This window comes from Hesperophylax consimilis, chromosome 10 (genome assembly GCF_061612785.1).
Source record: "Hesperophylax consimilis isolate HC1 chromosome 10, BYU_Hcon_1.0, whole genome shotgun sequence".
NCBI classification, from domain to species: Eukaryota; Metazoa; Arthropoda; class Insecta; order Trichoptera; family Limnephilidae; genus Hesperophylax; species Hesperophylax consimilis.
The window spans coordinates 3,944,282-3,969,769 of NC_142845.1; the positions used below are offsets into that span (position 1 = coordinate 3,944,282).

General features: G+C 32.7%; 1 protein-coding gene across 2 annotated transcripts in view; it reads left to right on the forward strand.

Moving 5' to 3' along the window:
• LOC149420199 (putative inorganic phosphate cotransporter) overlaps positions 1–25,488 on the forward strand; it is a 74,832-nt gene that overhangs the window by 11,199 nt on the left and 38,145 nt on the right. Inside the window, exons 1-2 of one of the 2 annotated variants that reach the window (XM_089636041.1) lie at positions 319–645; positions 16,731–16,867. In XM_089636041.1, the coding sequence (XP_089492167.1) occupies positions 522–645; positions 16,731–16,867 (261 nt within the window). In that variant the 5' untranslated portion in view covers positions 319–521. Of the gene's footprint in view, positions 1–318; positions 646–16,730; positions 16,868–25,488 lie in introns of those variants that run through there. The other variant, XM_089636042.1, reaches the window with a different exon arrangement.

Here is a 25,488-nt window from a genome sequence, read left to right on the forward strand (position 1 = left end):
TTTTTTCAGCAGTCCAAGGCCTTATTAATTATTTAATTTATATTCATATATTTTGCAAAATGTTGTTAAATTTCATACAATATTCGATTATGTATATTATAATATTGAAATTTTACACATTTTTCGAATTAATTAAAATTTATTCATTTTGAAATGGTGTTACAACCCTTAAAAATTGACATTGTAAGAAGAATGATTAAAAATGTTATGAACGTGTTTATATTTGATAACACTGGAATATCCGTTGTTTGTTTGCTCAGATATAAACCCAATATAAATTATATCAGTTTTCTCATAATTAAGTCAGTCTGAAAATGATTCTTCCTCGGCTAACTGGGTAGTGTGTTTAAAAAAAAACAATAAAAAATCTTTTAACTCGTCAAGATGGTGTTCATTTTTACGTAAATAAATTAATAAACATGTGTTTTTTGTTATCGTTTAGCGTTGAATATATTGTTACCAGATTGTAAAAATAACCGTGAAGTGTTCTAATTTCTTCGAGTATATTCATCTGATCGAAAATGGATATCTTCGGTGGAAGTTTCTTCAAGCGTTTAATTTCTGTTATTTTAAGAAGAAAGTCAAGAGGAGGATATGAAGAAATTGTTAGTTTCGAAGAAAGAAAATCTGAAGTTTCATCAAGTCGTACGTACCAGTTAATTTTATACAATTTTTAAGTTATTTTATTTAATTCTTAGTTACAACAAGTATCAGGTAATTTCAAAGTTGTTTTTATTAATTTTTTATTTACATTAAGTCATAAGTAAAAGTTAATTTTGTACGATTTTTAAGTTATTTTATTTAATTTTTTAAATGACGATGGGCTTCGACTCGCTGAAATATAGGATAGCCTTGTTTCGCACGCTTTATGATTGCTTCGTTCCTTTCCCATGGTTGGGCTCGTACTTCGGTTCACAGATGTAGGTATGTGCAGTATTACACGTGATTCTCCTTCTTAATTCGTCGTTTTGACAACCTTGCACAATTTTAATTTTGTACAATTTTTAAGTTATTTAATTTAATTTTTTGTTAAATTAAGTCGTAAGTACCAGTTAATTTTATACAATTTTAAAGTTATTTTATTTTATTTTTAGTTACATTGAGTCGTACGTTCCACTTAATTTTATACAATTTTAAAGATAATTTATTATTTTTGTTTGTCAAATCATATTGTACGTACCAGTTATTTTATACAAATTTTAAACAATATTTTAATAAGCCCTTTATATTTTATTATTCTTCTCAAAATTTTGACAAAAGAAACTTTAAGAAATATATAATGATATATTTTCATTTGCCAGCGCATGGAAGCTTTTTTGACGGGCAAATTTTTATCTAGCTACCTTGCGACTTTGACCATTATATAATCAACCTTTCTTCGTTATTAGTGCGTCAATCAGAAGTAAACTTTAATAATATAATATATTATGCATTATCAATCGTATGTGTTCGAAACTTCATTAGTGTGTATTTAACGAGCTTGAGGTAAGATTAAATTATGTGAGTTTTTTTTTTTAATTTAACTCATCTTTTTAAACGAAAACTTCAAACGATTGTAACTAGAGATGAAAATGATATTTCGAACTAAAAAAAAGGTTTAATTGAACGTCCATGAGCGCCAACTTTGAAAACGTGTTGTATTGCACAATTATTCATTAGTTTTCCCATTGTTATCACATAAACTATAAAACACAATACTTTGCATATCTTAAACATCACTTATTTTGTTCCCCGTTTGGCCGTCCGAATCAATGACTATTGATAACATTGTACTCTACGATTTATATTTAAATTTATTTTTACCAATGTTCATGTTTATTTTTATACATTTATCATTGTTTCCTATTTCGCAACAAGCTCTTAAACTAGGCCTTGAATTACCTATATTGACATTAACAACAGAGAGATTGCTTCATTATAAATAAATGAAAACAAAAAACTGTGGGACGCTTTTTTAAGTAAAATGTCTCGGAAAAATGCCCAAAAGTTGACCCTAAGAATTAGTTGGTAATGTTCGTATTCACGACAGCCAAGACATCCGGTGTTTTTATGTTTTGGTGATTTCCCAAAATTAAAACCCCATTATCAAGTGATAGGCATAGCATCTACGTAACGAATGTTTCCAAGTAACAAATTACGTGACGAATTTTTACTTCCCGAGGTGACGGAAGTTTGTCCTTGAAAGCTGAGAGCAAACGAAATGGCATGTCAAAATCTATCCAGGAATTTGATTTATCTTATATAGTGATTTATGTGCAATTTCAGGGGACCTCGTAAAAGACGATTTAAATTAAATTGTTTATAAAATTAAATTAAATGATTAACTTTATACTTTGGTACAATGATAATTTCATTTTGTTTACAACATTAACGAAGATAACTTACAATAGTCGAATAATAAATTCAATTTTTCTTTTACTTTATTATTTTTTTAGGTAATTATGTTACAGGTAAGACAGAGTTACTAAGTTCGATTCCTTGTAGTGACTTGTGCCTAATGGTTAAAGGTTTTGTCCCGGTAACACAGATATTCTGGATTCGATTCTCAGTTGAGACAGTTACCTTTTTTTTATTTTTCTGTGTCTTGTTCTGTTTCGTGATTCCTTTAGATTTGTTATTATTATCTTCTTCTTCAATGAACAATTCATTATAATGATAAGTTCTCAATGGCCAAGTGGTTAAAGGCGTTGTCCCGGTTACACAGAATTCCTGTGTTCGATTCTCAGTTGAGACCTTTTAACTTTTTACTTGTGTGTGTGTCTTGTTCTGTTTATAGCTATATAATAGCTATAGCCTTAAAAAGTTATTATACTAAAAAATTGAATTTTAAATTGGCTATTAGAAAAGGGGTTTTTTATCAGTGTTTTTACCATCACAAATACATTATTTCGTGTTGAATTTTGAGTAGCCAAAATATTAGTTCTTTTCTGGAAGAATAATTTATCCATATTATATAATTAATTTATTGCCCAGAATACTAATGGAGGGAAACAATTATATCAAGTCAGTGGACATCTGGAATTTATCTTTAAACAAATATAAATTGCTGTTAATGAAGCAATTCAGTTATGTATAATAAATAAATTTATTTTTCTTAATATTCACATGTAAAAGCCCCGAAAAGGGGCGTTAATTAATAAATAAATTATCTAGAGAAAGTATTTAACAAAAAAACACATATGCTTAGTAGATAAAACCCTACATTTCAATAAATTATAGATCAATAAATAGATTACGTACCTGCCTATCTTTTTACTTGAACTCTCACTTCACGAATGTTATCAGAAATTTAAAAATAACAAACAAAAGTGTATTTTTTACAATTGTTTGACATATGTTTGACTATAGTTTGGCTTTTAATCTAAACCGTAGAATTTAAGAAAAACCATAACCTGTAATTTGTATCAAGAAATTCCAATATAAGATGGGGGGGCTACATAATATGCCGATATCCGAACTGAACGAGCGTCTTAAGTCTCCCATGAATCTCGTGTGTCCTTACTGCAGAGCCAGGATTCAAACTACGATCAAACTCACGTACGGCCGTAAAACTTACATCTGGGCCGTCGCGATCTGTCTTTTGGGAGGCTTCCTGGGATGCTGTATCATCCCATTCTTCCTGAAATGCTCCCAGTACGCAGCGCACTTTTGTCCCAGCTGCGATGCATATATCAGCGAGTTTGATATATTGAGAGCTTCCACATTTTAAAGCATAATAAAGACAGTATAACCTATCCTAGCGTGTTAATTTTCAGACTAAACGTCAGTATCATCTCATTCTTCCTGAAATACTTGTATCCCTACTACGATTATCAGCGGGTTTGATGGATGGATTTTCCACGTTTTAAAGTAAAATAAATGCGGTATAACAAAGGGTATAACCTTACCTAGTGTGTTAATTTTCAGCCTAACCATCAGTATCATCTCATTCTTCATGAAATACGCTGTGCACTTTTATCTCTGCTACGATGAATATATCAGCGAGTTTGAAAGATGGAGAATTTTCACGTTTTAAAGTATAATAAAGGTAGAACCTAACCTAGCGTGTCAAATTTCAACCTAACCTAACTTGGTGTGAGCCAAATAAAATAATAAATTTATTTAACCTAATATTGTTAGATTTTTGTAGCATTGAATTACGTTATGCCACGTAGACAATTGCCAACCGTTGGGCTTCGGCTCGCTGAAATATAGGAAAGCCTCGTTTGACACCCTTTATGATTGCTTCGTTCCTTTCCCATGGTTGGGCTCGTACTTCGGTTAACAGATCTAGGTATGTGCACTAATGCGTATATGCAGTATTACACTTGATTCTCCTTCTTAATTCGTCGTATTGACAACTTTGCAGTGTGTGACCTAATTGAAAGTTTTAAATCGATAAATGACTAATACAAAATATTTAGTGAAAACATTTATTAACGTTTAATCATGTATAATATCAGCATACAATTTGTACTGTCGTGTGTATTAAATGTATTTATTTTTTTTTTGTTTTATGCTCCTGAATTATAAAATAAACACAATGTATTTTTATTTTTTTAATGATAAACTAATGTTTATAAGACAAGGTTTTATGAATAGCATAAAGGATAACAAATAATTATAAGCAATAATTGGTCATCCGAAATACTAATACAAATTGAAAATATCTCCCGAGTAAAAATAAATGCCGCCAACGGGCATTGAACCCGTGCCTTCTGATGTCCGGTCAGGTGCTCTGTATCCACTGAGCTATGTCGGCTTATTTCCAACCCGCCAAATTATTCTATATGTACCAGTACCTTAATCAACAATTACTGCTTATTATATTTTTTCATCTGTAAACAACCAACTTAATTTTTGTAAGAAAGGAATATATTTGTTTTGAATTTTGGTTTCTTTTCATACATTTTTTTTAAATCACTTTCGATCCAAAGAGTTTGTGTTTATACTCGTAGAAGTACCAGTAAACTTACAAAAAAAATGTTACAATAGTAATTTCATATAATATAATGTATCACATGCTCCCCCTTGATTAAGCAGAGCTTATGTGTTTGGAGAATGTATTATTATAAATATTTAGATATAGACTAAGGTTACAAGATACATTTACTTGCTTAAACTATAAGACGAACACGGAATACTGTATGAGACGACCTACTGCTATTTGGTTGTCCTTATAAAGGGTTTTCCAATAAGAGGTGTTATTTTGATATTTAATCGTAAAAGATCAATGGTTTCGTTGCTTGTGTGGCACGTAGTGCCGTTTTGTTGAAAGTAAACGTTGTCCAGATCAATACCATTCAATTCTGGCCATAAAAAATCATTAATCATCTCTCGATAGCGATCCATTCACCGTAACTGTTGCTCCAGCCTCATTTTCGAAAAAGTAAGATCCAATGACTCCGCCAGACCATAAACCGCACCAAACAGTAACACGTTGAGGATAGAGAGGCTTTTCAACAATAACTCTTGGGTTTTCCGATCCTCAGATGCGACAATTTTTCTTGTTGACGAAGCCACCGAGGTGGAAATGGGCCTCATCACTCAAGTGAATTTTAATAATTTCAATGCGTTGTTGAAGCGTGTATCGTTCCATTTTTATCAATGGCGTAGTTTTTACTTGTCAAATGTTAAAAAATGATAGCTTCAACAGTAACATCTACGGAAATAGCGGGCTATTCAAAATAACACCTCTTATTGGAAAATCCAGTAATGATGTGTTGCAACGTTCGCTATCTCACTTTCTCTAATGACGCCGATAATCCACGGGGAAGAATCGAAATAAATGTATTTTTATGCTAATAAATTAATGTGTGTGGCTTTTACTAGCTTTTGCCGAGTAAAGGCATTTTGGCACTTTTAATGCATTTTACTTAAAGGTAGCACACGACCTTACCCGACGCGTGACAGTTTCGTACTAACATTACGAAATTGAAAGCAATACAATTGTCTTGCTTTTGGCTTGCTACTTTGAGATGTATAAATATACAGCGACCCTATAGGTATATGTATTTCGTAACGTATGTGGCATATTACAAATGTCGTGTAATATCACCGATATATACTTTTGGATTGAATTTGAGAAGTTATAATAGCTCCTGACAGGTTCGACGAACACATTCGCCAATTTTTGTGAGCATCAGCTTTGCATATGGAGCATTGACCATTGGATTGATGAAATTGGGTGGCATCTGTCGATCCTCATTGGTTAAGAGGGACCCTTTTGGAGACCAGCAGCGTGAGGCTGTTTTGCATTGGACTACAAGACTATTTTTTGGATAAATTAAAAACTGGGAGTTTCTATGAAGAACCGCAATCTACTACTTCGCATCAAGAACGGACTGGTATCACACCTTCATTTTACCTATGCAAGCCTTTTGCCAGACAGATTATATAGTAGGAGGCTAATTAATTTATTTTTTATTATGTCTTTTTTGTGGTAATACATTTTTAGTATTCTTAAATATTTTTTTTTCTAGATAATAAACTCATCCTTACTTTTATTTGTTGCCACATAATCCCACGGTAACAACCCTTTGATTATATAAATGTCTAGATTGAGCGTTCGAGCGACGAAACGCCAAAAAAAAGATCAGCCAACTGTTGGCTGACAAGCTCGTTCAGTCCGCTCAGTTACGAAACTATCGCTGTGCGGTAAACACGTGTTGTGTGACATTTGAAAATGACGATTTGCGCTATAAAAGTGTGCAGAAATTACAAAGGACGATTGAAAACTACTAAAAAGGTTACTTATCATAGGTAAATTACCTTTTCAAAGCCATATAATAACCATTTACTTAAAGAAACAATTCAGTTTTAATAGTGTAATTTAGTCTTACCGTAGTCTTGACAACGCCATATTTTGACGCATTGTTTACAGGGTTGCCTGTTCTTCAAATTAAAATACCCACATAAGGTAAAAATTGCAAGGCGCAAATGACGAATTTAAAGTTAATGTTCTTTTTATAAAGAACATTAACTTTAAATTCAGTAAATTTAAATGATTCATCCCTTTAAGAAATATAAGAATCTAGTAAATAAAAAAAATTCCCATGAGTGCGTTGTTAATTTTAAAATAGGTTTTAATAATTACCCAAAGTACACTATATATAATAATATTATAAATGTGAAAGTTTGTCTTTGTGTTTAAGTGTTTGTAAATTCTTCGCGTTGACACTATATTTTAAAAAGTTATGAATTCGAAATTTGTTTATCCAGAGTGGAAGATACTACCAGTATCGCCCTGGTGTAAGACCACCATTCAGAATTGAAACGTTGCTCCAAATGATTTTATAATGACGCCCATAACTTATGAAAAAATAGTATCCGCTGTTATGAAACAATTTGTTGGAGGTGATAATTATTTCGAAGTAAAAACTGAACATATTTGCGGTCTTCTGCATCAAGTTAATTTGATAAGATTGGTCGTGGAAAAATATTTGACCTTAAGATATCACTATAAGACAAAATTGGAAAATATTAACCGGAATGTAAAATCTTAACGAAATCTGTTTAAAAAACAAATTCAAAGGGAAGGTCATTAAGAATAAATAATAACTATCGATAGATTTAGTTTTAAAAAGTTGCACTGTCTTTTTTAATGTGACATGTTTTATTATTATTTTGTACAACAGACAGGTAGGTCCAATATTGGTACAATTTTCTTACAACTAACAATACATATACATAATTTATTTTAAACATGGTATAGTGATATTAAACACATCTATATTTGCTGGTAGGGCATTAAGCAATGTCATACCTCTTGTCATGCTATGTTGAGCCATGACATCTGTGCGGTATGCAGAATAGGGCGTGGCTACGAGTTCGACAGTGTTTATCAGGAGCGAATAAGCCACAGCATGACAGGAGATATGGACAATCGATAAGATGTTTTAATAACTTTAATTCAAATACCATGAGTCCGGCATTACGCATGGTCTCCAGGCTTTGATAATTTGTCTCCCTTAGCATTTCCACGTGATGCATGAATTTCGGATATATTCCGTATGATCACATGTAAACGTACCTTAGGAATTTTTTTTGAATTTGGTCTATCATATTTATGTATTTAAGTTGATAAGGTATCCAGACACTACTTTTTAGGTAGGTATAGATTTACCTGGTTGTGGGCCACCTTCTTTAATTGATGATGATAAAAATTTAAATTTAGACACAGCGATACCTGCCGGCCATTTGGCAGCGTCTAGGAATGTATCTTTCTTATTTTCCGTATTTCTTGTTTATTTGTTAAAAATAATCAAATAAAAATAAATCTCTTTTAACAATGATTTTCTTTTCATTTATACTTTCATTTATATCATTATATTTATGTAGAAAACTATCTTACTTAAATGAATTCAAAATTAAACGAATTATAGGTCCCGCAAAATCGAAACATATTTTTTACCAACTTTTTTGGGAAATACTAGGTAGCTGGTATCACTCAATACGCCTACAGTGACGTTAAGCGCTTACGTCAACGATATAATTTGCGTATACTTGTGTGCGTGACACGCACACAAGTATTTCAAATCTGGCCTGTTCTTTCTGTCGGAATAACAGTGCGACACTCTATCTAGACATTTAAATAATCAAAGTAACAACCATGTTCTTAAAACTTCACGACTTTTAATTCGTTTGCGATTTTCTTTATTATTGGTTTTTATCGTCTCCTGTAAAGTTATGATGCTATGGCTTGAAGGATTTTACCTTTGGTTTTACCATACCACCATCGATACGTATCAATAAAATATAGACCAATCATTAAAGAAACCATTAAATAATTTGGTTAAATACCAATTTACTTACCTACCTTTTTACCTGCAATTTTTTTCCAAAAATAAAAATAAACAAAAGTGTATCTTTTAGAACGTTTGATATTTTTGACAGTAGTTTGGCTTTAAATCAAAACCGGTACATTTTACCAATAAATTCTAAATTATTTAATAATATTTAAATATGGCTCCACCGACTCGAGTGAGTGTCACTTGTCCTAGATGCGGATTCAGAATACATTCTAAGATCAAACATATTCCCATCCGTAAAACTTACATCTGGGCCGCAGTGATCTGTCTTTTAGGAGGCGTTTTGGGATGCTGTTTAATCCCATTCTTCCTGAATTGCTCCACGAAAATTAAGCACGTTTGTCCGGCCTGCAGTGAAGATATAACCAAGTACCTTGAGACCTTTCAATCCTAAAGTATAATAAGTATGATACAACCAAGGGCGTAAATTTTCTTAAAAAACCTTCTGTATCGTCGCATTCTTTCAAGAAACACGCTGAGCTCTTTTATTTCTGCTGCGATGAATATATAACAACGAAATTGATATATTGAGAGCTTCTAAAATTTAAAGCACGGTAAAGGCAGTGTAACCTAACTTAGCGTGTTAATTTTCAACTTAACCTAACTTAGTGTGAGCCAAATAAAAATATAAATTGATTTAAACTAATGCTGTTCCAACTTTGAGGCATCGAGTCTTTTAGAATTGTTTGACATATGTTTGACTATAGTTTGGCTTTTAATGTAAACCGTAGAATTTAAGAAAAACCATAACCTGTAATTTGTATCAAGAAATTCCAATATAAATACAATAATAATAACAGATGGGGGGTCTACATAATATGCCGATATCCGAACTGAACGAGCGTCTTAAGTCTCCCATGAATCTCGTGTGTCCTTACTGCAGAGCCAGGATTCAAACTACGATCAAACTCACGTACGGCCGTAAAACTTACATCTGGGCCGCCGCGATCTGTCTTTTGGGAGGCTTCCTGGGATGCTGTATCATCCCATTCTTCCTGAAATGCTCCCAGTACACTGCGCAATTTTGTCGCAGCTGCGATGCATATATCAGCGAGTTTGATATATTGAGAGCTTCCACATTTTAAAACATAATAAAGACAGTATAACTAACCTAGCGTGTTAATTTTCTGCCTAATCGTCAGTATCATCTCATTTTTCCTGAAATGCGTTGCGCTCTTTTATCCCTGCAACGAGTATCAGCGAGTTTGATAGATTGAGTTTCCACATTTTAAAGTAAAATAAATGCCGTATAACCTATAGTCCAGTCAGTGGGGGATAAAAAAGGGTTCCACCTTGCAAAAGGTTAGGTAGTAGCGATTTTCACATATGTTGTTAATATTGGGACTCTAAAGAAAAAAAAAAGTTTTCGACCTTGGGGGGGTCGAGCTCGATCCGCCATCTTGGATTGAAGGTGCCAAAATTTGTTTTTTTCAAAATAATTGTGAAGTGGTCGTTTTTACAACCAAATTTTAGAAGGCACACTTAAAGACAACTAAATTACCTACATTTTTTGTAGAAAGATTTTTTTTTAAGTCTAATAGGTAACGAGTGACAGTGGCGGAAATGTGAATATTTTTCTAAAAAATGATGAAATTCCCAACATTGTAATTTTTTCGGGTTATTCATTATATAATTATAATAATTTTACTAACTCATTTCCACACCACCATGATGTAGAGAACATGGCGCATTTTTTTATTGTGGTATCCCCAGTAGGTCTACTCCACAGATATACCAGCGATGGTAGATTTCGAAATTATGTTACATTACTATGAATTATGTTACTATAAATTATGTTACTTAATAACAGTCTTCATCATCAATGTCATCATCTAACTCATTGCCTGTGATACTGAGATTCGAAAACTTTTTTTTCCTTAGAGTCCCAATCTTAACAACATATATCAAAATCGCTACTACCTAACCTTTTGCAAGGTAAAACTCCCCACTGACTGGACTACTAACCTAGCGTGTCAAATTTCAACCTAACCTAACTTGGTGTGAGCCAAATAAAATAATAAATTGATTAAACCTAATATTGTTAGAATTTGGTGGCATTGAATCACGCTATGCCACGTAGACAATTGCCAACCGATGGGCTTCGGCTCCCTGAAATATAGGAAAGCCTCGTTTCGCACCCTTTATGATTGCTTCGTTCCTTTGCATGGTTGGGCTCGTACTTCGGTTCACAGATGTATGTATGTGCAGTATTACACGTGATTCTCCTTCTTAATTCGTAGTTTTGACAACTTTGCAGTGTCCAACATCAGGGCAGAAGATGCTAGGAATACATAAGTATTTTAGGAGAAAATCTTAAATTTCTATAGTGGTATATTCCAGCTAAACTTTACGTAACCTAATTGAAAGTTTCAAATCGATAAATGACTAATACAAAATATTTATCGAAAACATTTATTAATGTTTAATCGTGTATAATATCAGCATACGATTTGTACTGTCGTGTGTATTAAATGCATTTCTTTTTATATATTATGTTCCTGAATTATACAATAAACCCAATATATTTGTTTTAAATTTTGGTTTCTTTTCAACTAAGAAAACTTTTTTTTTAAATCACTTTCGATCCAAAGAGTTTGTGTTTATACTCGTAGAAGTTTCAGTATATAAGTAAACTTACAAAAAAATGTTACAATAGTAATTTCATATAATATAATATATCACATGCACCCCCATGCTTATGTGTCTGGAGGATGTATTATTATAAATATTCAGATATAGACTAAGGTAACAGGATACATTTACTCGCTTAAACAATAAGACGAACACGGAATACTGTATGAGACGACTTACTGCAATTTGGTTGTTCTTATTCTTATGTGTTGCAACGTTCGCTATCTCACTTTTTCTAATGACGCTGATAATCCACGGGGAAGAATCGAAATAAATGTATTTTTATGCTAATAAATTAATGTGTGTGGCTTTTACTAGCTTTTGCCGAGTAAAGGCATTTTGGCACTTTTAATGCATTTTACTTAAAGGTAGCACACGACCTTACCCGACGCGTGACAGTTTCGTAATAACATTACGAAATTGAAAGCAATACAATTGTCTTGCTTTTGGCTTGCTACTTTGAGATGTATAAATATACAGCGACCCTATAGGTATATGTATTTCGTAACGTATGTGGCTTATTACAAATATCGTGTAATATCACCGATATATACTTTTGGATTGAATTTGAGAAGTTATAATAGCTCCTGACAGGTTCGACGAACACATTCGCCAATTTTTGTGAGCATCAGCTTTGCATATGGAGCATTGACCATTGGATTGATGGAATTGGATGGCATCTGTCGATCCTCATTGGTTAAGAGGGACCCTTTTGGAGACCAGCAGCGTGAGGCTATTTTGCATTGGACTACAAGACTATTTTTTGGATAAATTAAAAACTGGGAGTTTCTATGAAGAACCGCAATCTACTACTTCGCATCAAGAACGGACTGGTATCACACCTTCATTTTACCTATGCAAGCCTTTTGCCAGACAGATTATATAGTAGGAGGCTAATTAATTTATTTTTTATTATGTCTTTTTTGTGGTAATACATTTTTAGTATTCTTAAATATTTTTTTTTCTAGATAATAAACTCATCCTTACTTTTATTTGTTGCCACTTAATCCCACGGTAAACACCATTTTCTTAAAACTTCACGACTTTTAATTAGTTTGCGATTTTTTTATTATTGGTTTTAATCGTCTCCTGTAAAGTTATGATGTTATGGCTTGAAAGATTTTACCTTTGGTTTTACCATACCACCATCGATACGTATCAATAAAATATAGACCAATCAATAATATTAAAGAAACCATTAAATAATTTGGTTAAGTACCAATTTACTTACCTACTATTTACTTGCAATTTTTTTCCAAAAATAAAAATAAACAAAAGTGTTTCTTTTAGAACGTTTGATATTTTTGACTTTAGTTTGGCTTTAAATCAAAACCGGTAAATTTTACCTATAAATTCTAAATTATTTAATAATATTTAAATATGGCTCCACCGATTCCAGTGAGTATCACTTGTCCTAAATGCGGATACAGAATACATTCTAAGATCAAACGTATTCCCATCCGTAAAACTTACATCTGGGCCGCAGTGATCTGTCTTTTAGGAGGCGTTTTGGGATGCTGTTTAATCCCATTCTTCCTGAATTGCTCCACGAAAATTAAGCACGTTTGTCCGGCCTGCAGTGAAGATATCACCAATTACGTTGAGACCTTCGAAACTAAAGTATAATAAGGCAGAATGACACAACCAAGAGCGTAAATTTTCAAAAAAAACCTTCTGAATCGTCGCATTCTTTCAAGAAACACGTTGAGCTCTTTTATTTCTGCTGCGACGAATAACAACGAATTTGATATATTGAGAGCTTCTAAAATTTAAAGCACGTTAAAGGCAGTGTAACCTAAACTAGCGTGTTAATTTTTAACTTAACCTAACTTAGTGTGAGCCAAATAAAAATATAAATTGATTTAAACTAATGCTGTTCCAACTTTGAGGCATCGAGTCTTGTCGCACTTGTTTTGACAGCGTTGCAGTATCCGTCATCAGTCAAGAAGATGCCAGGAATACATACAAATATTTTACTATAAAATCTTAAATTTCAAGAAAGATGCAATCCAGCTAGACTAAACATAATTTAATGTTTAAGATCGGTAAATGACAAATACACACTATTTAGCGAAATAGATAAATATATTACTGATCAATCTTGTAAAATATCGACATAAACTTTGTTATAAAATTTTGAAATTTGTTTATTTTAAAATTTGTTATAAAAAATCGACATAACTGTTGTATCATAAATGTATTTTTAAATTATAACGTTTTCTTGAATTACACAAAAACAGCTTTATCTTTTTACAAATTTTTGTTTGTTTTATATTATTATTTTTACGTAGGTACTTATAGAATTTACTCCAGAGAATTTGTTTTTTTTTTAATTGGGGCTGATGTGTGACAAATAATTAATGACAATAAACATTTACTTATATATTTAAAATAAAATAAATAATATTGTGAACGCCACATTAATATTGATAAAATTAAAGCGTTTATAAAGTTTTTTTTCAATTTTATTGGAATACCTTCTTTTAATAACATTTGAAGGTTATACTAATCAATGTAATATATCATTAAAGAAGAAAATAATACTAACAAAGTAAAATGAAAGATGGAATAGAACAAGACATAAAAAGGTAACAGTTATTACCTTCTTATTAAATTATTTATTTTATTTAAATTAAAAAGAGCCACAATTTTCAATTATTATTAAAAAAAAAATGTTTTTTTGTTGTTGGTTTTATGTCATGTATATTATTACTCACATAATGATTTCTGATCTAATATTCTTTCAAATTTATATCGCCCTTTATTTTAAAATTCACTTTCAAATAGAAGTTGTGAATTTTTATTAACCGTTTTAAGCAGGTAGGCTTCCACAAAAATACAATCCAAAAACCTTTTTGAACGGAGAAAATAACAGAAGACGACAATAAATAACCGAGCTGTCACATGTCAAATTATTTGTCAAAATTTTACCATGATAATTTTTACATTTATAATGTTAGGACAGTTTGCAAATTTAACGTTTTTAATACATTCATTAAATCTCTATTCGCAGTAATGCATTGGTTTTAAATCTAATAAATTGATTTTTTTAATATAAATTATTAGTGATGGATAAATCTGGAAAATCCTCCAAACCCGTAAAAAAAATCCCTGGTAGCACCTCCGTTACTGCAACATGCCCGAAATGCTTGGAGACCAGTAATACATTGGTGAGACCGGTCAGGGGGAAGATAACCTACCTCTGGATGGCGGGCATCTGCCTTGTGGGGGGTGTGTTGGGGTGTTGTCTTATCCCCTGCTTCTTGAAGTGCTCACAGGACATTGGTCACTACTGCCCAGAGTGTGGTTTCCTCATTAGGCGATACAAAAAGATCGGAAATGACTGAATTTACTTAAAGATATATTTATATTATACACCTATATTATATTTATATGAATGTGTGAAACCTTTGTTTTATTTTACAAAATTAACTATGGTTATCGTTATTTACCTATTTATAAGTTCCGACTTTGCTGAATTCCGTCAACGTCATTCTCACCATAGTTAGTTATAGACAAATTGTTTTAAAGACGACAAGTTTAAATGTGTTTGTGCTTCCCAATTAATATTTGTTATATCTCTGCTTACTTGCAGATTTCTGTGTTGGGAACTCTTTGAAAAAGTAAAAGGTTCTTTACTATAATTGAGTTTATTTACGTTACAATAAATAAGTCTGGATTTAGCTACACTGTTCATTACCCGAGGGTTGGTAATTCTCTGTTACTAGAAGCTTGTTGTCTGGTAATAATATCCCACAGGCAATTGCTACAATCTAGCAACATCTGTCGGACTCTGGAGTAAGCTTTATGACTGGTGCCATCTATTGCTGGAAAACCCAACTTATTACCAAACATCACAATATTAATATTTATTTATTAAAGCGGAGCACTCAGTCCATGGACCCCATCATGCTCATCATCTCTCATTTCACGTTATTTTCTTTAAATCGGTCGGTTAGAGCAGTTAATATACGAAATAAATGTCAGTTCTACAAGCTCGGCATCTGGCAAAGTAGGTAACGCGTTTTACTCCGGACCCTCGGAAAAAAGTTTCAATCCTCGTCCAAACAATTTTTTATGTTTAAAAGACGTTTAAAAAAAACTCCTTTTTTGGTTGTTAATTTTTTACTTATTATCTCTTCAGGTTAATTGTAAGGAATAGATAAGCTACATCCTTTGTATTGTTTATTTTATTTTGAATATGCATACAAACGTCAAGCGATGAACATGATATTATACATTCATTACACCACTGCACAAGCAAGGGTCTCTTAAAAATGATTTACCTACTTAGATTTATAACAAACTTTTTGAAACTCAAACAAAACCATTATATCATAATTTTCGTATAAGACCTTTCTCTATGAGATGCAGAATAAATATTTGTTTGTTTGTACTCTCCTGTTAATCCGCGTACAGATATTAGCAACACAATATGCAATGCAACAAAGATTGCAAAAAATACCATAGTACTCACGTGACTGTGCGCACGAATTACTAATCGAACAAAAATTTGCTGCTATTTGTCGGTCGACGATTTTTTGAGCAAACACAAAGGGATCTAGGCAACGACGTTACAATTTATCTAGACATGTTATTGTCTCACAAAATTAACAGAAATGTGGCAAGTATCAAACGCTCAACAAAGACAAAGATAGACATTCTTTGCATGAACAAAATAGATATAGGATCAGGCGGCATTATCATATTTAAAATTTGACAAGATATGCTAACTCGCTTACACTAAAGACGAATAGGGAACGCTGTATAAGACGACTTACTGTCAGTAAGTTGACCTTCTTATTAGCAATGAGTCGTTCATTAACGAGCCGAACAATAGCTCCTTTTGGTAAGCCATTTATTAGGCAAAATTTCAGAAAAATAGCGCAATTTAATTATCCAAGTATTAATTGTTATAACTTACTCCGAGACGTGAATGGCATCTGACAGTCCGAAATCTGGACTTGGATATGTGTACCTACAACTAATAAGAGTAGTACGATCATTAATTACGCTGGGAGATGGGAGCCGTACCGGGAGAGCGCAGTATTATCATTCAAATGAGTCGACGAAATGAGTGTCGAAAGTACTACAATTACCGTATCTTTCGCTTGCCACTTTTGAAATATCTACAACTTCTCTATAGTTTTTAATGTCGCTGGATCTAGGTATGAGCAGTGTATGCGATTATTTTTTTTTGTAATTTGTAGAAAAAATTCCAATGCATAAAACACGGGAAAGACAGCTGAAGTAGTACTATTATTTACATGAAGTTTGTGACAAGTTTCTCATAGTTTTCTGTTTTTTTAGCCCTTCGCCTCGGGACCCGGCACATCCAGGCGCAACTGCTGTTTATTGGAATGGCAATCAGCGAGGCAGTCGGGGTAGCCCTCAGTGTGGGCATCGTCGCTATGACGGACCTCTACAACACCAATGCCGATGTCGAGGTAAGAAACCATTCCCTAACTTATCCTAACCTACCCTAATTTACTCTAACTTACCATAACTTTACCAAACTTATCATAACTTATCAATTCTTATCTGAACTTACCCTAACATGTTCTTAATAGTCACGCTAACTAAACACATCTTTCACTGCAACAATAATGTAAATACCAATTCGTTTACAAACTCCCTTATACGCATCTTAGGTAACCAATCATAGAAGATATTTTAAATAGCACCTCTTCGAAAACAGTTAATATGTTACTTCCTTTTTTCTGTAGTTTTACACAATTTGAATAATTCATCAAATTTCGAAGTTAAAATTCAAGTTCTGTTATCATTTCAGTTATGCGAAACAATTGGCCTATAATCTCTAAATAGTATAAAACAATGTTGCTATGCGCATCTGTCTGTTTGTGCGCTTAGTTCCTTTAAACTACGCAACGGATTTTGAGAGGGTATTCACTATAGTTTAGAGAATTTCTTCCGAAAGGTATAAATATACATGGTTTACAAATAGAAATACAAAAAATTCTAGCAACGCCGGGTACATGTCAGCTAGTAATATGTATAATAACAGAACTTGAAGAGAATCTTTACAGAACTTGAAAATTAAGTTTTAAATTATACAAAATGTTAAATTCTTTGAAATAACCTGTAAACGTTTTAGTTTGTTTGCCAAATATAATTACGACGTTATAACAAAGATGCAGATTACCATGTAACATTTGTCGAATTATTTTATCGTTTACAGGGTGCTTTTGGTGTAGCTATCTGAACTATGAGACAGAAAATCTGTTTGTCGTGAAACCCATCTCTTACGGGAGCTATTGTATCTTCAATTTAGCTATGAAGCCAGCAAGAAAAATAATGGCCAACAACATCTAGTTGCGTAGTGTGATTAAATAAATTAAATGTAGTGACATATAATTCATAGTTTTAGAGTCACAAGATGTCGGCCAGTGTGTTCATAGCAGGAAAAGTAAGTGCAGACATTGGGTCAGACACGACATTCCGTGTGCTCTGGGTTACTTAACTCTAAACGGGTTTAGTAAGTTACTGAAGTTACATGTGATCATTATTATTATAAGGTGTTAGTCACTCCAGGCTGCAAATAGTAAGCCCGTGGTAGAAATAGTTACTATCAGTATTAGTTCAAGATCCCGAATTATAAAATATTTTCCTTTAACACTTAAAACTCTTGAGCTCTTAAAAATACATATTTTTTTTAAATATGAAGTTCCCTGGATAGAAAAAAATCTCAAAGTTTGCACACACACAATTATCAAACAACACAATCGGTTCTGTTATAAGTATGATTAAATTCACATTGTTTCTTTAAATGCTACTTTTCGAAAGATTTTTGTCCTTTTTTAAATAACATAATAATAAAAAGTGTTTTATTATATTTTTTTTTTATAACAAATAGATATAGTGATATCCTCACCGGTATCTCCCGTGCTGAGGATTTCATTTAGATATGGTAAATAATATAAAGTATGTAATTATAAATAAATTTAATGGTTTTTTTTTTCTGAAATAATTATAAATATATTAGTTGAGTGGCTTCAGTTTCAAACTGTATTTGGTGTCAGTATACGTCAATATGTCATACTTTCTTAAATATTTTCGCTTACGATTATCAACTATATTTTTTTTAATTTTAAATATTAGTGTGCTCTCTATTACATTCGTATTTATAAAGCTCTTTTTCAAAACATCCTCTTTTTCTCCTTTAACCTTTACTGCGTAATCTTTAAAACTTAAAATATGTTAGGAAGTTTTTTTAAAAATAAAATCAGTAATACTGCATAGTGTCCAAAATTAAAAGCAATTTATAAAACTTTGATTTAATACAACCCAAATGTAAAACTATTATATTTACAAAACTACAATAATCTCCCTACAGAATTGCACCGTTTAACTAACCAACAAAAATATAACTAATAACTATAGGAGATGTAACAGCCCGTACCGTAAGAATTTTAACTAGCGGTTCCTGGGCATATTTGGAGTTAAAACATAGAGGTCATTATGCCGTCCAATATATCTTTTGATAAAAACAAAAGATATATTTTTCTACCATCATACGACGCCACTGTGTACTTGCATTTGTTACAGCTTAGCGGGTCACGTGAATGATTTAACAAATAAATGAAGTTACAATTTGAATGCTCAAAAAAACTTAAGATGAATAAATGATAATCGATCGCAAGGTTAACACAGTCACTTATCATCTTCTAGGAAGAGGTTAGAAAAAAATATGGGCAGGTACTATAAAAAATAAAGCAAGTCTTACAGATACAGGAACTGAGCATAAATTAATCGCCACGTCGAAATCTATAGAAAAAACGGTAATTATTAATTTAAGGCTTTTTTAAATATTTCCATGGTTATCTCTTTCAATTATTTAATCCTTATACGATAAAAACAAAAACTATATAAGACGAATACCTGCCTGCAAAATGTAAATTGTAGATAATACATATTGTAAGCATTAAGAACTAGCACTGACGAAATATTCAACAATATTAAGATCATTTAAATAATTCTTTTTTAATCCTTTACATATAAAACACAAAAAATAACAACTAACACGTATTTCAGATACACTAGATCTCAGGGTCAAAACTATATCCAACAAGCAAACCAACAAACGCAACATTTTGGCAAAAAAACTTCACTCCAAAGCCACTCGAGTGATTTTCGGCATGTTATGCCGAGTTTGCAAAATGTCTTGAGTGCACGCCATAATATGCCAATTTTGACTCGCAGAATTATTAGAATTATTAAAATTCAGATGACTCTCATTCAAAACTCACAACAATATTAAAACATAATGAACACTTACAGAACTCGCTACCATCAATAAAATAACCCTAATCTGGGTACCAGAACATAAAGGTATTGAAGGCAACGAGTTGACTGACAAACTAGCAAGGAAAGGGGCGAAAGCACCACTTGTAGGATCCGAGCCGGCCGTAGGAGTAGCAGCTTGCCACACAAAATTACATATTAATATGTCGGTCAAATTCCAGCACTGCAAAGAATGGGAGAGGGCACCTGGAATGACACAATCTAAAGTACTCATAAAAGGACCAGACCCTAGACGAACCAAGAAACTACTCGATATGGACAGAAACTCGCTGAGGGAACTGGCAGGACTACTAACAGGACACTGCCATCTCATGAGACACATGCAGATATTGGGAGTGGAAAACACCAATAGATGCAGGAAATGTGAAGAGGATGAAGAGACTCCAAGTCACCTATGGTGCCAATGTCCTGCCCTGGTGGGAACTAGGCTCAGATACCTGGGGAGACATACAGTAGAACCAGAAGACATAGCCACATACCCAATAACAATCCTGGTGAACTTTATTAAAGGGAGTGGGTTGTTGTTAAAGGATTGAGGTAAAATGGGGGATAGCACAATGGCCTATGCCCTAAGTGCTCACGGGAACTACGTGTAAACAGTCTCCGCTTTAAAAAAAAACATAATGTCAAATAAAATAAAACAATGGTTTCTTCGTCAAGATTCAACGTAATTAAATTATACTGTCTAAATTATTTTTACTTTTTTAATTGTGTTTCGTTTTCATCTGAAAAATGCTTTTTCTAAATTCATTTTTATTCCAAAGTTGCATATTTATTAATAATTTTTAATAGGCAAGCATCCACAATAAAAAAAATCATCTTTTGAATAGAGAAAACGATATACTTGAATTAAAAAACGAACTGTCATATGTCAAACTATTTGTCAAATTTATATCTTTTTTATTTTATAATAATATCAGTAGGGTTCACAAATTTTACAGTTTTAACAGATATATAATTTCAACTTGATACATCAGTATATTTTAAATCTTATAAAAAATAAATTAAATGTGGATTTTCAATTATTGGCAATGGAAAAACCAGAAAAACCCCGCGCTCGTGGCGAAGACCCCGCAATTGCAATATGCCCGAAATGTGGGGAGACGAATCGAACAGAAGTGAAACCGGTCAGTGGGCTGATAACGTATCTCTGGATGGTGGGAATCTGCCTTGTGGGGGGTGTGTTGGGGTGTTGTCTCATCCCCTGCTGCTTGAAGTGCTCACAGGACATTGGTCACTATTGCCCAGCGTGTCATCACCTCATCAAGCGGTACAAAAAAATCGGAAAATAATACAAAAAATCATTTTAACTTTATACAATTACTAATAATATATTTAGATGAATATATGAAACTTTCATTTTATTTTATACGAATGACTATAATAACGACTTGTTTATAATTTACCCTTTATTTTTTGTGTGAAAAACGCCCGTCAAATACTGTCAAAGTGACAGTTTGTTTACAAGTTTACGTTTTCACCATCTCCACTTTCTGTTATATGTAATCAGGACAGGAGGACTATCATGTTGTTAAGATTGACAGCTTATATACACACATTTGATAGAAAGCTGAAAAGCAATTGGAATCGGCGATTAACGGAGACCTTTCAAATTTCAAAAAACCAAAATAGCGCCGAATGGCAATTTGATGAAATGTTACATTTGAATTTTTGCGAAACAACTGAGCCTTATATTGATAAGTAACTGCCTATCGTTTTATTAAATGGGTGTATAACTTAAGGCGGGTGAAGTTTGGAAACCATTTGCACGATTGCGAAATAATAAATAATTGTGACCTATAATTTGCAATACCTAACGGCAATACCTTATCATACTGACATTTATATTAATTTTCACTCAGTCTTCCACGTTAAACAAGGAATAACCAGTTATTGGTGTGCCTTTCTATACAAGATAGCATCACTATTGACTGTTCAACTTTTGAATAATAATTTATCGCACAATTGCATAATACTAGTGAAAAGCACAAACTGGAAATCCTGTTCCGTCAAAATGACTATTGATCGATTGAAAGATATATTAATTTTTAAGATGTCACACATTTTATTCTAAATTTGTTATTTTTACCTGACGGATTAATTTTATTGCAAGATTCGTTAAAATAATTTTAGGATGTTTTTTTTTGTCTTCTTTGGCCTTTGATTTTCACGGCCAAACAGATTTGTGTTGTCACTTTCAATATTGTTATGTAAATCTACTGGATATACAATACTTCTTCTTCCCAACCTTAATCTACCCCATCCTCACTTTAGCCTCCTAACATATCATTGAGGGTTACATGGGCATTATTCATTATTGTGAAATTAACATAATACTAATGATAACAATATTGCATTTCTACGATAAGCCAAGGATTCACATACGGACAGGTTTAGACGAACATAGCGTCACAGGCCGAGCGACGAGCAATTCTCTGTATAGCACCTATGTCTGATGGATAAATCCATCCAAACTAACAGAAATGTTCCTAAACTAAACGCAGTTGGCGCTAACAAAAAATTGCCCAAAGAAGCGAAACTAGCAGTCCACAATGCAGTGCTGGTACCTACCCTGATGTACGGAAGTGAGGCATGGAACTGGCAGAGAAAGGATGACAGTAGACTGAGGCGTATGTGTGGTAAAATCATGTATGATCGTGTGAGAAATGTGGAGAACCGCAAAGAGTGCAAGGCTGATGTAAGCGTACTTAGTAAGATCAAGAAAGCGACGCTTAGATGATTTGGGCATTAAGAAAGGAGTGTAAGGAGAATATACCATGCAAATGTGAATGGTAGCAGAAGTCGGGGACGCCCAAGGAAGACATGGCACGACCAAGTGAATCAGATACTTGAGTCGGGCCATGTCAAGAGTCAGAATAATAGAAGAGTATGTATGAGACGATGTATGAATGTGAATGAGGCGAGGAGTGTGTGCCAAGACCGAGTTGTTTGGCGGTCCGTCCTCTCTGCCTATCCCTGCGGGGAAACGGCGTGATGGTTAGTTAGTTAGTTAAGTATTTTACCTTAACGCCTAAAAGAGTGCCAAAATGTACTCGCGTACCTGTCAAATTTAGAATTCAGTACTATCGCCAACTAAACTATACTGTTTAAAATAGTATAATAACTATGTTTATTTATATTCTTGTGATAAAACAACATACAAATCAATGCTCTATTATGCCACTATATTAATCACTTGACACCTCAAAATCCATCAGGCGCCTTGGCTCTCCACTCTAGTCGACCTTGAGGTAGTGTAATCGAACTAACTTTTGAATAGCGAATAGAATATTGAACTCCACCGCGTCCTATCGTTTGTTATTTATTTATTGTTATTGTTTATCTTTGTCTAACACGAGCAACGATTGAATTAAGAATTAACTGGAAACATAAGAGTTTCTTATTTGCCACATTTATCTTAAATTTGTGAAACAATAGAAAGTCTAGTTTCCAAGGGTTTCCAAAATTACATACTTTTTAAAATTCTGTAAATCTATTAGATGTCGACACAAATAACTTAATTTTTGATATACATTGCCTGATTGTTTAAATGGGAAACTAAAAGTTATCATAATGTCACGTTGGATACATTTGACGTCATTCTGTAATTCAAAGACCCAAAAATTCAAAAGACATTTAGCATGTTTAAACTACTAAAAAGATTCGAAACTACGATCGTTGTTTAAACATTAAAATACTTCGACCAAGTTATAGCACATGTTTTAATTTGTTTATTTTATTTTAGAAATGTGTCAAATCATTTACATAACTGGTTAACAGATATTGAAATAAATATTGGAATAACCGCTAATTATATTCAATACTAGCCGACGTGTACCAGACGTTGCTCGGGGACTAATGGTTTGGGGTAAAATTTTGAAGTTGTGAATTTTAGTGTACTTGTCATCGGTGCATTTTAAAAGTAGAAATACTATTATAGTATCTGTTTCACTTGATCGTGCCATCTCTTCCTCAGGCGTCCAAGTAACGCGTTCTTCTTACACCTCTTTCTTCGTGCATCACTTACTCCTCATTTTACCACAAATAATTATTTGTTTCGTGTCTTTTCTACCATTCACTTCATGTAGTATCATGAAATCCACATTCACTTCATGCAGTATCTTGAAATCCACATTCACTTCATGTAGTATCATGAAATCCACATTCACTTCATGCAGTATCTTGAAATCCACATTCACTTCATGTAGTATCATGAAATCCACATTCACTTCATGCAGTATCTTGAAATCCACATTCACTTCATGTAGTATCATGAAATCCACATTCACTTCATGTAGTATCATGAAATCCACATTCACTTCATGCAGTATCTTGAAATCCACATTCACTTCATGTAGTATCATGAAATCCACATTCACTTCATGCAGTATCTTGAAATCCACATTCACTTCATGTAGTATCATGAAATCCACATTCACTTCATGCAGTATCTTGAAATCCACATTCACTTCATGTAGTATCATGAAATCCACATTCACTTCATGCAGTATCTTGAAATCCACATTCACTTCATGTAGTATCATAAAATCCTCATTCACTTCATATAGTATCATGAAATTCACATTCACTTCATGTAGTATCATGAAATCCACATTCACTTCATGTAGTATCATAAAATCCTCATTCACTTCATGCAGTATCTTGAAATCCACATTCACTTCATGTAGTATCATAAAATCCTCATTCACTTCATGTAGTATCATGAAATCCACATTCACTTCATGTAGTATCATGAAATCCAAATTCACTTTATGTAGTATCATGAAATCCACATTCACTTCATGTAGTATAATGAAGTCCACATTCACTTCATGTAGTATCATGAAATCCAAATTCACTTCATGTAGTATCATGAAATCCACATTCCCTTCATGTAGTATCATGAAATTTATTTATTTATTTATTTATTCTATACATACATTACAGTGTCTACCAAATATTTACATTTGTATATAATACATAAATTTAGAACTGTTGTTAATATGGTGTTTTATGCTGGGTGTGAGGTAGGTTTGAGTAGGTGACACTGTGGTGGATAATCCACATTCACTTCATGTAGTATCATGATATCCACATTCACTTAATGTAGTATCATGAAATCTACATTTTGACCGATAAAAAACTACACATATCGACCATGAATCGACTCTATATCTCATTCCAATGCAGAAATAAGAGCTAAGCCTTCCTCAGGCGTCCTCGACGCTTTCTACCATTCAATACTGTACACCACATTGTTACTATTAAAAAACTTCATTATATCAACTTTTATTCGACTCCGTATCTCGTTCAAGTGCAGAGATAATGCATTAACGCGAAGCTTAATGCTAAATCACTATTTTCGATTAATCTTTATAACGAATTAGTTTACATCATGAATACCAAAAAACATGCTTTAGATAAATTGAAAGATTTCCTATCGTTTCCCTTGAGTAGAATACAAAAAAATTAATAACTCAATAAAAAATATAATTGTAAAATAATAAAATAAAATTTTTTCAATAGAAATGTATGAACACAAACAAGAAACAACTTTAAAAAAGTACTGTATAGCTAAGATTGTCTGTTACAGTTTCCGTTGATTAACTTTTTTGCTTTCTTATAAAATTGTTTAAAAAATAAATAAAAAACACTTTTGTGCTCGAAATCGAGCATTTCTCGACTCCGTTTGTCAAGCGATTTTAATGCCAATTACCTACATTCGTGGCGATATAAGGCATACCAA